The following is a 16,408-nucleotide window of genomic DNA, read 5'->3' on the forward strand; positions in this document are numbered from 1 at the left end:
GGCTCCACGAATATTCCTTGTTGATACAGATGATGGCATATGCCAAGGCAGATGAAGATCAGTGGCAACAAGGCTGCTGTATGCACACGGCTGGCCCCTCCACAGTGTGGCATATATATGGGAGCTGGGGGGTGGAGGTGGAGAAATGATTGGCAAATTTGCGGCATGGAGAAAAGTTTTATTGATAAAGGAGAAGCCAGGGAGGCTCTGGGTAATGCGTTCTTTTCCTTCAATCCGATTTCCACATTTTTGACTGGGAAAAGCAAGAGAGAGTTCGGACCAGCTTCACTCATGGTTGACTCTAGGAAGCTCTTGCTAAGGAAAGCGGTCACATGGACCTTGCATGCTGGGTGGAGGCAGCCTCTCCCCAAACAGAGAAAACCTGGCCGACTCTCTGAGCTCAGTACATGATTAATTGCTATGTTGATAGAAGAGTGTGGGCCTCCTCGCTGGGGCCCAGCCCCCATGCCGGCCCTTCCTTACTAAAGCAGCTGCCTGCTGTGGCCTAAACAGCTGGAAGTGAAACTAGGGGTGAGGTGAGGGCTGCTGGATGGGTGGGAGCGGGGAAGGGTGGAGGAGGTGACTTCCTCTAACATGCATGTGCTCCAAATTCTACAGCCTGAGGGCTGAATGTCAAAAGTAGATGATGAGTATTGGGGTGGCCCCTGGTTTATGACGTTTAAATGGTTTCCCACCCTCCCTGGAACCACTCTCTGGCTCAAAGCTTCCTCCTGCCTTCGGGGGCCATGGGGCTCCTATATGTTCTGTCTTCTACCGTCTGTCTTCTACTGTCTACTTGCTACTTTGGTGACCCTCTTGGCCTGGTGCCTTTTAGATGAGGCCATTACCCCAGCATTTGCTTTCCATCTCTGCTCTCTCTCTCTGCATTCTTCTCACCTCTCTTGGGAAGGCCAGATCCAGATGTCCAAATGGAAGTTCCTCTAGGCAAGTGGTTCTCAACCTTATCTGTCCTAATTAGAATCACTCCAGAGACTTTTTAAAAATCCTAAAGCCTGGGCCACACCCCCAGAAGATCAGAATCTCTGAGGGGATAGGGTGGCAATCAGGCATCAGTATTTTTCAAAGTCATTTTTAATTCTTCCACCTGGAGATAGTTGTCTTTCTTCTGTCCTCTCACAGTGCCTTTACCTGAACTGTTTTAGAAACCTCTTTTTTTTAAAGTCTGACTCAAGCACCAGACTCTGGGCTTCAAATCCCCATTTATCAACCAAGTTTGTTCATGCCTCTATGCCTTAGTTTCCTCATGTGTAAAATGGGTTGGGAGACTGCATAAGAATAGGACTTACCTCATGCAGTTATTATGAGAAATTAAAAGCCTAGATCAGTGCCTAGCACATAACATCAGTGAAAGTCTTCTGTTCTAGCTTTGAAGAGTCAATAGGACTTATAAGTGACAAATTTATGTTTAACCCAGTGAGTGTTTCCAGAAGTTCAGCATCTATATAGATCATTCGAAAAGTTTGGTAATGAGAGCCTGGACCTCCCTCCCAGAAATTCTGACTCCATTGTCTGGGGTGGGGCTGAGGTCTGCATTTCTCACAAGTTTTCAGGTAACATCGGTGCTGTTGGTCTGAGGCCCCATCTGGGTATATTGCTGGCTTAATTCACTGTTCTATCCTCTCCTACTTGCTCCTTCAAGCAAGTGAGTGGCAGGGGGCCAATTCTGCTAGAACTTTCCTAGAGTTCAGACCTCAGAGGCCATTCCCTAACAGCCGATTGACCCATCTTGAGTACAATGCCCTGGGGTCCAGAACTTGCCTGACTCATACTTTCAGAGCAGAGTCCAGATTGCTCATTTTGTACCAACCCAGAGCTTTTAAGGAATAGGATGGGATCTAATGCAAGCACAACTCAAAACAACCCCAACTCTGTATTGTGACCCATGAGACCTTAAGTCAAACGCCATGGGCTTGTGCAAAACAGGAAGAATGGGCAAAGTTTGCTCTTATCTGGTCTTACTTCTCTGAGGAAGACCGTCCTTCTCCTTTACCCGGCCTCAGGGACCTCATGGTATTTAGTGACATAACAGAGACCCTGGCTTGCTCTATCCCTGTGGATTTAAGTGACTCCCTTAGCCAGATTTTCTTTGTAAGGCCTTCAGGAACTCCCTTTCAATCAGAGAAAGATATTGGCTTCTCCCTCAGATAAGCAAGACGCCATTTTGTGCCTCTCCCTCATGAGAGCACAGAGCTCCTTGGTGGTGCTCTTGACCCTGATTCTGGCTTCTTTAATGCAATTCTAGCAAGAGGCATTTGAACAGGTTTTAACAGTTTTTTCTTCTGGGAAAAGGCCAGAATATGGCCACCATTGTGTCTGGCTCTTTGCCCTTGTGTTGTTTATTTGGTTTTGGCCACCCCTGTGTAGCTAAGGTATCTATCTCATTGCATCCTCCTTTTAAGCTGACTATTTTGTTTCCATTTTAGCTCAAGTCCATTACACTAAATACTGTACACATTATTATCCCCTAAACGACTTTACTCAATCAGTTTTAGCAAGCAAGGTCAAGGCCCACTGAGCTGGAAGACCAGCCTTTGAACTGGCTCTCAACCAAAACAGCCCACAGCCCCCTCCTTCTCAAATCAACATTGCTCCCAGAGGGATGGAGCCTTACATCAGTGAAGAATGTATTAATTAAAGCAAATGAAAATGCCCTCATTTGTTGTAATGAATTTAGCTCTTGCAGGCCATTTTCTACGGGGTTGCCTGCATGGAAGATGTGCTAAAAAGAATTAAAGGGGAAAGAGACATTAAGTTCATGAGCGCCTTCCGAGATCTGCTTTTTACCACGCTGGCTTTTCCGATATCCACGGTAAGTTACAAGGATGTGTTAGGAATATAATACGCAGGTTGGTGCAGATGAACAACACTTCTCCTGGGCAGCAAGGCTGTCCGGGAGCCCATTATTGCAAACCAGAGCAGCTGCATTTGCATGAATGTCTTGTCTGAGGACTACACCATGTTGCCTAGTGTCGTCAGGAAATAGGGCTCATTACTGACCCGAGGTAACACTGCCTTCTTATCTTTGTGAACGTTTGATACAAGATCCGTGTTGATGTCTAATGGGGAAGTCTTAATCAAACTACAACTAAGATAACCTTGGCTCCCTCGGAGTACTGAGAATGCAGGGTGCTGAGAGACAGATGACTCATTTTCCCTTTTATACATCTTGTTTCACTTGCTACAATGAGCATATGTTACTTCTGCAAGTGGAAACCATAAAAAAAAAGGGTATGAGAACTTCAGAGTTGGTGTGTGGAAAAGACAATTGGGGAGAGAGTGAGGCAGTCTGTCCAAAATATCTTGTGTGGGGTGCACAGCGAGAGCTTCATTCATTTCGTTGAATGAATGGACCCTGGAGGGAAGTACAACATATGCCAGTGACAGTGAGCGTATCTGCTGATACTGTCCATGTTTCAATGACATGGCTTCTGTTTTCATTCATCTGCTAGAATAGGAACGAACTGAGATCGAGCCTGTCGGCCGCCCAGCGGAATCTATGCTTAGAAATGGCTGCCTCCCTCCACCGGTCTTCTGCGTCCTCTAGTATTGAGCCTTCAAACTTGAATGGGTGAGGGACGTGGAAGACTCAAACCACCCCGTGTGGCTGCTCTCAGGATTCCTGATGAAAGCTTAGACAAGAGAAGTCACTGGTTAAAACAAAATGACTTCAGAGTCTGTGAATCCTGTTTATCTATATCCTCCTTGTCTGCTACAATGACAAATAATTGATCCCCAACCCTCTGGAATCCCCAGAGTGGACCTAGCAGTTCAACAGTGAGGAATTTTGTCTTCATTTTACGTTTCTATCATGGGTCTGCAGGATATCTTTAAAACTGGTGTCTATTCTTACTTCACCATGTTTCCTTGGTTAACTTAGAAAGCTCCGACTGACAAACTTAATGATGCTATTTTGGTGTTCTATTTTCCAGTTTGTATTTTTGTCATTCTGGACCCTTTTTCTCTACGATCGGGAGCTCGTTTACCCTAAGGCCCTAGATGGTATCTTTCCAGAATGGATGAATCATGCAATGGTGAGTGAGGGGGAAATTCAGTGACTATGGAAAGGCAACAGCCTCTGTAATGAGAACTCCGCAGTGCCTTATTTATGTTTCCAAACTTCTCAGCCCCCAGCATCCTGCTCACTCCTCGCTCTCCATCCCATCACTATTTATTTAAAGAGCACAGTGAGGATACAAAATGAACAAACTCGACTACTGTAAATGGAGTCACTGTGAGCGGAAGGGATGTCCAAGCAATGCTTTTTGCCAGGTTGCTTCTGAAGTCATTGAAAAGACACCCAGCCGTAGGACAGGCAACTTCCTGGAGGCTGCAGTCCTGAAAGAGAGGTGACTTCAGTGAATAGCATGTAATGAAAATCTGATGTAGGAAAGAAGTCAAACAACCTTTAAAAAACAATCCCCTTCCAGCATCCCAGGAACAGCTCACACAGTTTAGCTCTTTAGCTCATACTTGATAGGGCTATCCATCGCAAATGCAATTATTATTAACACATTTCTGTGGATATATTCCCGTTTTGTTTTTTATTCACACATTTATTTTTGAGGGACCGGATAGTAAATAGAACCTGTTCTGAGATATGCAGGTCACTGTTATCTGAACGCCAGTAACAGTCAGCTGGACAAGCAGTCCTGGGACATGGATGTCCAAGACGGATGAAAGGGGAGGTCTGCGTCGTTGGCATTGCATGCATGCACTGATCATTCAAAGTCCTAGCTCAGCTCTCAATATTTACAAATGCATTTCCACATTAGTCAGGAGTTCAGGAGGAGGTCTCAGATTCTGCATAGCAAATGGCATTAAAAAAAGCAGGGGGCATCCCAAGGAAGGATAGAAGGTTCTTCAAATACATAAACTTTCTTCTACTCCTAACCCTTCCCTTGTCTTAAAGCTTAGATGATTACCAATTTGGAAAAGTGACTCAATCCATTCACTCTGCCCCTCTGTGTGCCCTGCCCCCAGAAAAAAAATATTCTTTCGCTTTTACTAGATACTCAGTGAGATACTGATGATTACTTGACAAAGACACACAAATTATGGTCTAACTTAGGGTTCAGGACAAAAACTGTGTATTAATTGAATCCAACCTCTCAAGGATCCCTCCACCACTTTCTTTGGTTAGACCATCTCCTCACCTTCCCAATTTCCTATTAACATTAATCTCAGACACCCAAGCAGGGAATATTTCTGCTTTTTAATAGCTCTATACACTGTGCTAAGCTTGGTCCTCAAATACAAGTTCATTTAATTCACATAACCTTTAGATGACAACTGTAATCCTGATTTTTGTGGGGAAAAAAAGCTCAGAGAGGTTAAGTGATTTGCCTGGGGCTACCCAGCTTGAAAATGGGACAGCTGGATTTAAATCCAAGGCTAAAGTCACCCTTTGTTGCTTTTTAGTACAATAAATGCAAAATTTGTGGCTTAGTCTGGCTTCATAATTCACCAGGCAATCAAAAAGATGTCACTCAGCTTGATTAACATAGCAAAGTGAGAATTCTCACTTAAAAAAAAATTCCAGAATCCCCATCTGTATGCTAATAAGCCAAAAGATGACTTAAGAAAATGAAGAGATTTGGGACAAGTGATTGAGCTAGATGTTACTAAAATATAAAGGCAGAGTCTAGGAAGTATATCTCTTATTTGGAGCCAAATACTTATGTCAGACACCTTTTTCATGGCTTTGTGAGTTCATGTCAGAGTTTTCCTACAACCATTACAAGTTTCCCTACCTCTTTCAGGTTCCATTTTCCACATAGAAGTCAAGCTGGATTTCTTCCAAATAGTTGTAATGGAAATGCCTGGCATTTGTGACCTTGCTAAGCAGCTGTATGGATTTATGGTAATTTTGGAAGCAGATAGTTGGATAATGTGCATCATATCCATGAACTAATTCACAAAGCAGATATTGTACAACAGAGGTCTTAAGATATTTTTGTGCTTTCATAATCTAGGGGTTTCTGTTGACCCTTCTCTCTGTCCCCTGGTCAATCAAGTAACCTGAATCTCTTAGAAAGGGCTAGAGTCAACAGAAGAGTGACACAGGTGACAAGAGGAGAGCAGGAGGCAAGCTGCCTTGAGTCAGCCACAGACTCTTCTATGTTTCTATTCATTTAATTTGAGAAACTCCCAACAGAACCTTGATGGGAAAATGTCAGCATCACAGAACCAACACTGCGTGTCCCTGATGTGGTCACCTTCAAACTTTAATGCTTCCTTTTTTTCTGCTCCAAATTGTGTCTTCAAGACTCTTTCCCAGATTGTGTCCCTTACTCTCTATATTTTCTGTCCTAACCATTAAATTCTCCTGGTTTATTGCCTTGAGAAATGCTCTCTGCTAATTTCTTCAATACCAGTGTGAATGAATATGGAAATGGCTATCACTGGGTCAATTTGTCAACTCTTTCTACATTCTAACAGTGTCCTTCCATGACAATCCAAAGGAGGGAGTACCTGGAAACCACCACTGTGGCAGCCAGGGTGATAATGAGCAGTCAGGCTGAACATTCAGTACTAGTCGCCTCCATATGAGGCTAGTCCTGTTCTGAAGGAAACCACTCCCTTTACTCTTCCCCAAGATAAGGGTTATTACTGTCCATAGCTAGTCACATGCTTTCCTTAAAGATTCTCTCATTTCACAACAGTCCTTATGTTTGTGATTCTAGCCTCAGCCTTGAAATATTTCCCCTTTTGCCATTTGTGATGCTGTCCTGGGCTTTATGAGTAGAATTTGTCAGATTAAAAAATACCAAGCTCCCCTTTGACACAATGTGGTTATAAAACCTTCATGATTCATCAGGTCTTTGGAACACTACCAGCCTGACCCTTCTAGCTCCTTGGAGGCTTATCATTGAAGTAGGGTCATTCAAAGTTGATTGTCATCTCTAATGGACTTCTACTTACCCTTATTCTTTATTCAAACCAAACAGTACCATCAGTGAGATATTCGCATTCGCCCTTGCCAGGCTGCCATTCACTGGTGCCCTAAGAACTAAAGTAGATCAGTTTGACTCTTTCACTGCTAAGTGGTTCTCCAGTCTTCAGGAAAGAAGGGGAAGATCAGCAAAGTATTCCTTCAGGTTTCACCAGGAAAACACTACCTCCCCAGATCTTATCTAAATGACTACTGAAGATAGAACCTAAGCAGACAGACTTAAGTAGCAGAAAGAGGACTCAGTTACTGAAGAAACCATCAGATCCTAACCTGAAGGGAGTTAGGGAAATTTTTTTCTCTGGAAACCAATCTAAATTGTTCAAATTGCCCAGAAGGAGAGTTGAAATAGATCGGCGAACCCCTCAGAGCCCTCTGCATTTGAAAATAGTACACAGTTACTGAGAACACATGTGCAAGCACTTTTCTAAAGTACCAAGGACAGCATAGATATGTTATTGTCATATAAAACTCTCAATCCATGGTCACAGATTTTCAAAACTGAAAAGCTTTAATTTGTATTAACAGAGGTTTTGAAATCATCTGCTCTTACGAGACAGGCCTTACCTTGGCTCTTTAAATTGGAGCAAGTGCCAGATACAGTTTCTTAGTTATTTAATGCCTTGTCATTTGTTCATTTGAAAAAAATAATTAAGTACCAACTATGTGTGTAGCATCATGATCAATATTTGACAAGAGTTTTGATTTCTAGGACCCTTAAATCTGGGTGAGGCTAGTATATACACATAAAGGTGAAATAATAAAATAACACTTACTACTAACGTAAGACATTGATATACAAGGTATCATACAGCAGTAAGTCATTATTGCCAAATGAATGACGTAGACAGGAGGGCTTCTGTGCCGCTTGTGTCCTGGCCTGGTTGTGACTGACACATGGCTCATGTCTAGAAGGCCTTTGGGCGCTCTCTGGGGATGTGCCGGAGAGTCAAAATGTTGAGACAGTGAAACTCTAAACCTTCTAGCTTCTTCCTCCCTCATAGCATGCAAGACGTCGTCTCACAAATTCAGACCCAATCTCCGATTTTTCTCTCCCACCCATAAACCAGGTGTGAAATAGTTGGGCTGCTAAGTACAGACAGGTGAGTTCTCATGAGTAAAGAAGGTCAACTGTGGGCATATCAGTATCAAATACCCAGAAATTACCAACCCATCTCCCATACCTTCCTGATTTCTTATCCTAGCCCTTCCTCTGAGCAGAGGAAACCCACAATCTAGATATCTACGGGTAGCTCGGTCGTTTTCAGCTTTTAGGAAATAGAGCTTTTTGTGAATTGGGAAACATCTGAATCTATGAATTCCATTTATGGGACTCAGGCTAACGTCTCTTGGCATAACTGAGCATATATTTGAAAAGAGGACTCCCAGATGATTTTGTGCTCAGTTCAAATCAAAAAGACAGAATCAAGGATTACACATTTATGTTTTATTAAGCGTTTTAATGTTTATTTATTTTTGAGAGAAAGAGACAGAGAGAGAGAGAGAGAGAGAATAGGCCAGGAAAGGGCAGAGACAGAGAGGGAGACACAGAATCTGAAGCAGGCTCCAGGCTTTGAGCTGTCAGCACAGAGCCCAGTGAGAGGCTCAAACTCACGAACTGCAAGATCATAACCTGAGCTGAGCCAAAGTCTGATGCTTAACTGACTGAGCCAGCGAGGCACCCCAGGGATTATTCATTAAAAAAAAAAAGCCTTATGATATATGTAGATCTGCTTTCATCTCTATGGGGTGACAAGAGAAATGTGAGATGTGTTTTCTAACCTCAAAAAGCTTAAACTATAGATATTATATGTCTAATGTCATATATATATATGAAGATATGTATATCATAAACATATATGTTCCCATTCAGCCTTTTATCTGACTAAAAGCAGAGGCTGTGTTTTGCAGCATCCTTGGGAGGACATTTGTGACAGTAAAAAAACAAAACCAAAACCAAAAAACAACCTCCTCCCAAATATTATTCCCCAGAAAGTCCTCATCTGAAGGGAAAGAAAGACCTGGTCAAGTCCCCGTGGGAGAAGGCTCCACCTCCCATCCACCTCTGCCTCCTGGTGACGTAAGACATCAGCCAAAATGTGTCCTGCTGATAGAGCACCCCAGCCCATGTCATGCTTAGGGTGGTAAATGAACTCTGTTGGAGGATATTTGAATCACAGTCCAAAGTTACTGGAAACCACACAGCCCCCATACAGTGCAATAGCTGGAAATAAACTCTCCTCAAAAACATCTTCGTAAACCATACCTTGATTGACACCATTTTTATCAAATGTTATCTCACTACAGGGAGCCTCATTTATATTATATCTACATATTTTTATATAATCTATAATGATACATTTTTTAGCAAATGTGTATAATAATAAGCAAGACATTTAACTTTAACATGAGCCAGGGCTAATAAGCATTTATAGAGTGACTTCTATGTGCTGGGCCGTCTTCTAGGCACTAAGGATGCAAAAACAAACAAACAAACAAAATAAATCTGTCCCAAGCAATAAATGAATAATGATGGATTATGTCAAATAGCAAAAGTATTAAAATGAAAAGTAAAGCAGGGTGAGGGTACAAAGGAGTGTGTGTGTGTGTGTGTGTGTGTGTGTGTGTGTGTGTGTGTTGTATAGAATTAGTAGGTTTATAGAGTGGTCAGGGATATCTCTTTGGTGAGCTGATATTTTCAGAGAAATTTGGATAAAGTGAGGGAGGCAGCCTCAGGAAATTTTGGCACAAGGGCTCAGGCAAACAGAACAGCAAGTACTAAGATGCCGAGATCTTTAGGGAACAGCAAGAAGCCCAGGGTGGCTGGTTCAAAGTGAATAAAGAAGAGAATTATAGGATTAGAGCAGGGGGTTGAATTATGCCTTATGTGATTTATAAGGAGTTGGGATTTTATTCTGAGTATGATGGGGAAGGGCATCTTTTGGGGGAGGCCTTATTTGCTGAGGGAGCACTTTCAATGTTTAAACTCTATAAAGGTTGAGGGAAGGCTTACCTCTCTCTTCCCAACACACTACATGTGTGTCTACCTCCACACCTATCCCTATATCCTATCTATCTATCTATCTATCTATCTATCTATCTATCTATCTATCTATCTATCTATCTATTTTGCATTTTACTCATTTATTTGTCTCATATTCCAAAAGCATCATATTCACTGTTGTGTGGAAAATGTCTAAGTGAAGGTGTGATGGGGAAGGGAAAAGTGAAGGCCAGTTGGGAGTGTTTGCCAAGTACAGCAGGGGATGATGGAGGGTTGGACTAGGTGTGTGGCAGTGGAGGTGATGTGCTTGCATTCAGTATAGATCTTGAACAAAGAACTCTCAGGATTCACTAAATTATGGTTAAAAAAAAAGAGAGAGAGATAAGATTTTTTTCAGTTTATTTATTTTTGAGAAAGAGAGAGAGAAAGAAAGTGTGCGAGCAAAAGGGTCAGAGGGAGGAAGAGAGAGAATCCCAAGCAGGCTGCACTGTCAGCACAGAGCCTGATGTAGGCCTCAATCTCTCAAACCATGAGATCATGACCTGAGCTGAAATCAAGAGTCAGCTGCCCAACCAGCTGAGCCACCCAGATGCACTGATAAGATTCGTAGCCTAAGCCATGGAGAAGAGGTATGGATGGAGATCCTAGGGACAGTGCAAGGGTTGTGGAGGAGAACATGTTCCATTCGGACATGTTTGAAATGCCTGTTAGACAGCAAAATCGAGGTGCAGAATAGCAAGTTGTACATATGAGCATAGGGGACTAGTGCTATAAACTTGCTTGTCTTCATCATAATGATTCTTTTTAAAGTAATTAAGATCCCCTAAGAACTAAGTACAGCTTGGGAAGATACCCTAGGACTAAGCCTTAGAACATTCCATTTCCTATGCTTGGGAGAAAAAAGCAGAGTTTTACAAAGGAGATTGAGAAGGCGGAGCCCATGAATTAGGAAGAAACCCAACGCCTTTAGATGTCCCAAAAGTCAAGTACACAAATGTTTCAAGAAAGAGGAAGTATTGCATGTCAAAAGCTTCTAAGAGGTCAAGTATGACGATGTTGTAAGATGACCTGAGTTAGAATTTTCCACTGGCTTTGGCAATATCAAACTCTCCAGTGACTCGTACAAGAGCAATTTGATGGAGTGATAAGGGGAGGTAGAGCCTTGGGAATGCTACATGCATTAGTTTCCTGTTGCTACTCAACAAAGTAATGTAAACTTAAGGACTTGAAACAACACAAATCTATCATCTTATAGTTCTGGAGGTCAGAAAGTCAAAATGGGTCTTGTGGGATATGGTCAAGACATCAGCACAGATGCATTCCATCTGTTTCTTTGCCTTTTCCACTTATGGTCTGCCTACATTCCTTGGTTTATGAACTCTTCCCCCTTCTTCAGATCTGTTGTACCATTACATTCTAAAATCTTCTCTGATGATTTTCTACCCTAGATCAGGTTCACGTCAGACAGAAAATTTGGCTGACAAAAAAGATCAGAAAATGGTATTGGGAAATAACTCATCCTAGCAGTCCATGGAGGGTAGTGATACACTAGTTAAGTCCTTGATGGTTCAATGGTGTGCCACAGAAGAGATCCATTTCCAAAGCACTGTTCCAAAGCTCCTGAACCAAGAATGAAACTGTGGTCATTGGCCACATCCTGATATTTCCTTGGATTATTTCCCCCAGGTTTAATCACTACAGTGTTGTTAATGGGATGTCCTCTTGTTTGAAACCATTTCTATCCCTTTTTTCATACTATTCATTTCTGAGTCTAAGGTGGGTTAGACTCTCCAACAGGTTGAGTGAATGCTTAAGTCTCAGCAGTGAAACCAGAAGCTAAATCAGGATTAGGGAGCAAAGTTCACTGAGTAAGGACAATAAAGCCATCTTGACCCTCAGGAAGGCTTAAGGTGAACAGATTCTGATAATGAACTGCCAAAGGATTACCAATCCACTCACAGTTTTATATAACTACAACCAAGCGATCACAGTGCCTGCTTTCTTCATCTCTCTCTCTCTCTCTCTCTCTCTCTCTCTCTCTCTCTCTCGCTTTTTTAATGTTTATTTACTTTTGTGAGAGAGAAAGAGACAGAGTGCCAGTGGGAGAGGGGCAAAAAGAGAGAGAGACACAGAATCCAAAGCAGGTTCCAGGCTCTGAGCTGTCAGCACACAGCCCCATGTGGGGCTTGAACTCACGAATCGCAAGATCATGACCCGAGCCAAAGTCAGATGTTTAATCGACTGAGCCACCCAGGTGCCCCATGCTTTCTTCATCCCTTGAGAGCAGGGACCAGAGTGGTGAAAGTGTATCTTCTTCCTTTTTTTAGATCCCACTTTAGAAAACTTCCAATGTGTGCTGAGCTGTGACTCTCTTACAAATCCATTATCCCATGGTTCTTTATATTTCTAAATAGAATACTCATTAGAAAATACATCCCAGTTTCAAAATTAAGATCAAAGATTTTTTTAAATATCTCAACAATATACGTGTCTTGTCAGTAGTTACTAGGAATTTGAATAATTAAAATCAGTCGGTGCCCTTGAGGATGTGCTGGGTCTCCCCTCCCAGGTGATGTAATTAATCCTCACTTCCATGGCAACCATGTGTAAGGCTACCAACTCAAAGGATGACTTCATGTTGAAGAAAAACCAGGATAGAGAAACTCATAATGGAAGAGCTTAGCTCCTCTGAAATACCAAGAAAAAGAAAGGGAAAAACAAGCTAAGTGGGTAGGAAAGATCCAGTGATCTCAGAACACAAGTGAAAACACCCTAGAGCAGCAGGGTGGGTGTGTAGGAGAGTCCATTCCGTCAGAGCCCTCTCCTCTCCAAAGAGCATCCCCTACCCGATTAGAGAGGCAGCATAGGAAAGTTGGGCTATGCCTCTGGCTGCTTGGGAAGCCCACTGGCCGCCATTTAGACAGCAGGGTAGCCTGGGGCTCATCTGGACCAGAGAGCTGGGGACGGGCTTTCAACAAGCCCCTGGCCCCCTTCCCCGTTGCTGTGTCTTCTCTGCCTGTAGAGTAGTCACTTGCGCCTAACTGGAAATTCGAGCTTGTCTGAGTCTCTGAACTCTCTCTCTCACCTCCAGGTCCTCACATAGCCAAGCAGTAGAATATTTCTGCAGGGCATTGTCTACTCTCCTGGATGGTGACTCTTACTTACCTACAAACTGCACGCCTATTGTATGGATTCCTAGCTCTCAGACACATTTCTATCTTGAGTTTTGAATCCTCTGTTCTGGCCTTCATCTCCCTCTCAAAATCTAATGGACACTTTCGTGTATGTGGGTGCTTGCTTTGCCGACCACCTCCTCAATCTCGCCCAATCTGGCGCCCTAGAGGTGACCTAACTTCCTTACGAGTGGCACCTGGTCTCCCCTAAGATTCTGCCATTTCCTCTGATTTTTCACACAAGAGCAAAGCTAAGGAGGAGTGAGCACTTGGGGGCACCAGGGAGCACTGTCTCCAGGGAGGTCCTGCGCACTGAGCCTTGTGGGACCAAGCTGGGGCCACTGGTCTGCGGGAGGAGGAGTAAAAAGTTCTGCTCAAAGTGAAGATCCTGCTTTGATATTCAGTTCTCCTCCGCGAGCATGGAGTTTATACTTACAGCCCTTTAGTTGGACTTTTAGATAAAATGCTTGTCCTAGTCCTTGCGCTTTTGAGGGAAGGGGGAATTAAGGAGCCTAAATAGGAGCAGGGTGTTTTTGCATTTTTGCTGGGTGTCCAGGTCGTGTCTGTTGTGGGCTGTGTGTATGGGGACAGGTGCCAGATGATACAGACGTAACCCCTGTCTTCACGGAGTGTATAGTCTAGAGAAGGGACAGATATTAGACGATCTCCCAAATTCATGGGTAAGGACAGACGTTACATATTCTGTGAGAAAGACCAACAGCACAGTATGGGTTGGTGGGTCACAGTATGTGTGTGGGGATGAGTAGCTGCTAGCTGGGAGGGAGCAGGGCAGAAAGGAGCTCAGGCAGAGGTAGGCACACACGAAGCCCCCAGTGTGGGAGGGAGCTCGGTGCCCAGAGGAAGGGAAAGCAAGGGAGAGGTACCGACCAGGTGAACCCCAGTTGGCAGGGTTGTCGGGACCAGAGCATGAAGCCATATGGAAACCAGTCTGAGGACAGTGCATCCTGTTTTTCTTGCCATGGGGAGGCTTCGCAGAATCATTGCCCCGGGGTCTCGTGATCTGCTTTATGTCAGGAGAGGCCCACCCTGGCTGCCGTCTACACAACACTGTGCAGGAGGCAGGACCAATCAGGCCGCCTCTGCAGGCATCCAGGGTGAGTCCTGGGGCCGGGGCCAGTGAACCAGGTGTGGAGCCGGGCAGAAGTGTAGGGACTCCAGGAGTATTTTGGAGGTAGAATTTACGACCTTGCTGATGGTTTAAAGGGTAAGGCTAAGGAAAGAATCCCAGATTACTCCCCGGGTATTTAGAACAGAAACTGGAGTGTATTTGCATGGATGGGGATGATGGGGGAGAGGAAGACCTGGCAACTTCTCTTTGATCATTTTTCCAGGGTAAGACCCGCTGGCTGGGGTCTCTTGTGTGGTGTGGTTGTGATACGTGTCATGTGTGTGTCCAGCACTGTGTGAGGCACAGCTAAGCGTTTAGCAAATGAAGGCTTTCTTTCCCTCTTCTGGGCCGTGGGCTTTTTAGTATTCTGCTTAGCACACAGAACACCTAATGGACTTCTAAATTTGAACAGCTCTAATAGGGCACATGCATCCATGTGCCTGCAGGCTTAGAGCCCGCCATCAAGAGGCTTTGCTGGTAACATTTGCAGGCGTGACCAGGAATGTCTAAAATTACCAGTCATGCCCCATGGATCATTTATTACTCGATTTCTTGACACAGATCCTGACACCGGGAGGCCCTCCAAGTCCCTGAAAGGTCTCTGGTCCTGCAGTTATCAGCCATTGCTTACCTTCATGGTCCTTTCCTTTGTGAGTATATCAGAATTAAAAATAAGACATTCTTGAGGGAGAGCATTTTAAAAAAATTGCTCTTGGTCATTATTGTTATTGTCCTAATTTTTTTTCTAAATAAAAACCAAGGAGCAGATGATAGACTTAATCCCAAACCTGCATGAACAGATTGGTTAGTTCTGATCCCAGTCTGAACCCCATTTCACCACTGCACAAATATTCTGCCCTTACCTTTGGTTTTCTAGATTTGACCCTTTGTGGTACAGTGACTTGGCTCTGTTGGGAAAATCCAGTTGAGACCCAATCCAAGGTCACAAATATGGATGTCTGAAGCAGGGGGAAGGTAAGGAAACTGAGGGAGGCCAGCAGACAGAAGAAACCTCACAGAGATTCTAGATTTCATTAGATTTTGTTTTCATTTTCTCAACTTTGAAAACTGAGCACAAGTACTTGTCTACTGTGCAAAACGACAGTGAGAAGGGAGAAAAATCCTCTCAGTGATATGGAAATAGTAGGGAGTAGTCTTATATGGTCTTAAGGGGTAGCTATTATTTATAAAAACAGAAAAAAAAAAACAAAAAATATACCCAAGTTGGAAACCTGCATTTTAAAAAACTGTGAAAACCACATATTTAAAAGTATTGGCTCTTGAGGCACCTGGGTGACTCAATCCGTTGAGCGTCTGACTCTTGATTTCAGCTCAGGTGATGATCCCAAGGTTAGGAGATTGAGCCCTGCATAGGGCTCCATGCTGAGTGTGTAGCTTGTTTGGGATTCTCTCCCTCTCTCTCTCTCTCTCTCTCTCTCTCTCTCTCTCTCTCTCTCTTTGCCCCTCTATGGCTCATGCTCTTGCATGTGTAGTCTCCCTCTCTCTCCAAAAAAAAAAAGAAGAGGAAGAAAGGAAGTTTGGCTCACAGTCTTTAGGACAGTGCTAAGGTAGACAACATATTTGCTGACCAGGTGGAGTTTGTGGGCTCTACCATTTGACAACTTCTGACTTGTGGAGTCAGCTCTATGATTCACTGAATGTACTTTCCTTTCTTAAAAATATTTTTTCATGTTTATTTTGGAGAGAGAGAGATAGAGAGACAGACCACAAGTCGAGGAGATCCAGAGAGAGAGAGGGAGGCACAGAATCCAAAACAGGCTCCAGGCTCCAAGCTGCCAGCAAAGAGGTGGATGTGGGGTCTGAACCCACGAACCGTAAGATCATGACCTGCGCCAAAGTTGGATGCTTAGCCCACTGAGCCATCCTGGCGCCCCTGAGTGCACTTTCCTTTTAATCAGATTGTCTTTCTTACTTATCACAAATGCCTTTCTCATTTATTATGACTGAGAATATCAGAAAACATAGCAGCTTCTCATTCCACTGATTTCTACCCAATAAATCTGCCTTGATTAAACCTGGAGTGAGGGGTGGACAGCTGGGCTGAGCCCTGTGACTCTGTAAAATGCATACTTACATAAGGAGCTAGGTTATCAAAATTTGGGTAGAGCTTA

The 16,408-nt window shown here is 43.6% G+C and overlaps 1 protein-coding gene across 3 annotated transcripts in view; it reads left to right on the forward strand.

Moving 5' to 3' along the window:
• The window catches only part of ADTRP (androgen dependent TFPI regulating protein), a 67,527-nt gene that overhangs the window by 8,913 nt on the left and 42,206 nt on the right, over positions 1 to 16,408 (forward strand). For all 3 annotated transcript variants that reach the window (XM_029944729.1, XM_029944730.1, XM_029944732.1), the window contains exons 3-4: positions 2,696 to 2,830; positions 3,951 to 4,052. In XM_029944729.1, the coding sequence (XP_029800589.1) occupies positions 2,696 to 2,830; positions 3,951 to 4,052 (237 nt within the window). The remainder of the gene's footprint in view (positions 1 to 2,695; positions 2,831 to 3,950; positions 4,053 to 16,408) is intronic.

Source organism: Suricata suricatta, chromosome 7, assembly GCF_006229205.1.
Source record: "Suricata suricatta isolate VVHF042 chromosome 7, meerkat_22Aug2017_6uvM2_HiC, whole genome shotgun sequence".
Taxonomy (NCBI): Eukaryota; Metazoa; Chordata; class Mammalia; order Carnivora; family Herpestidae; genus Suricata; species Suricata suricatta.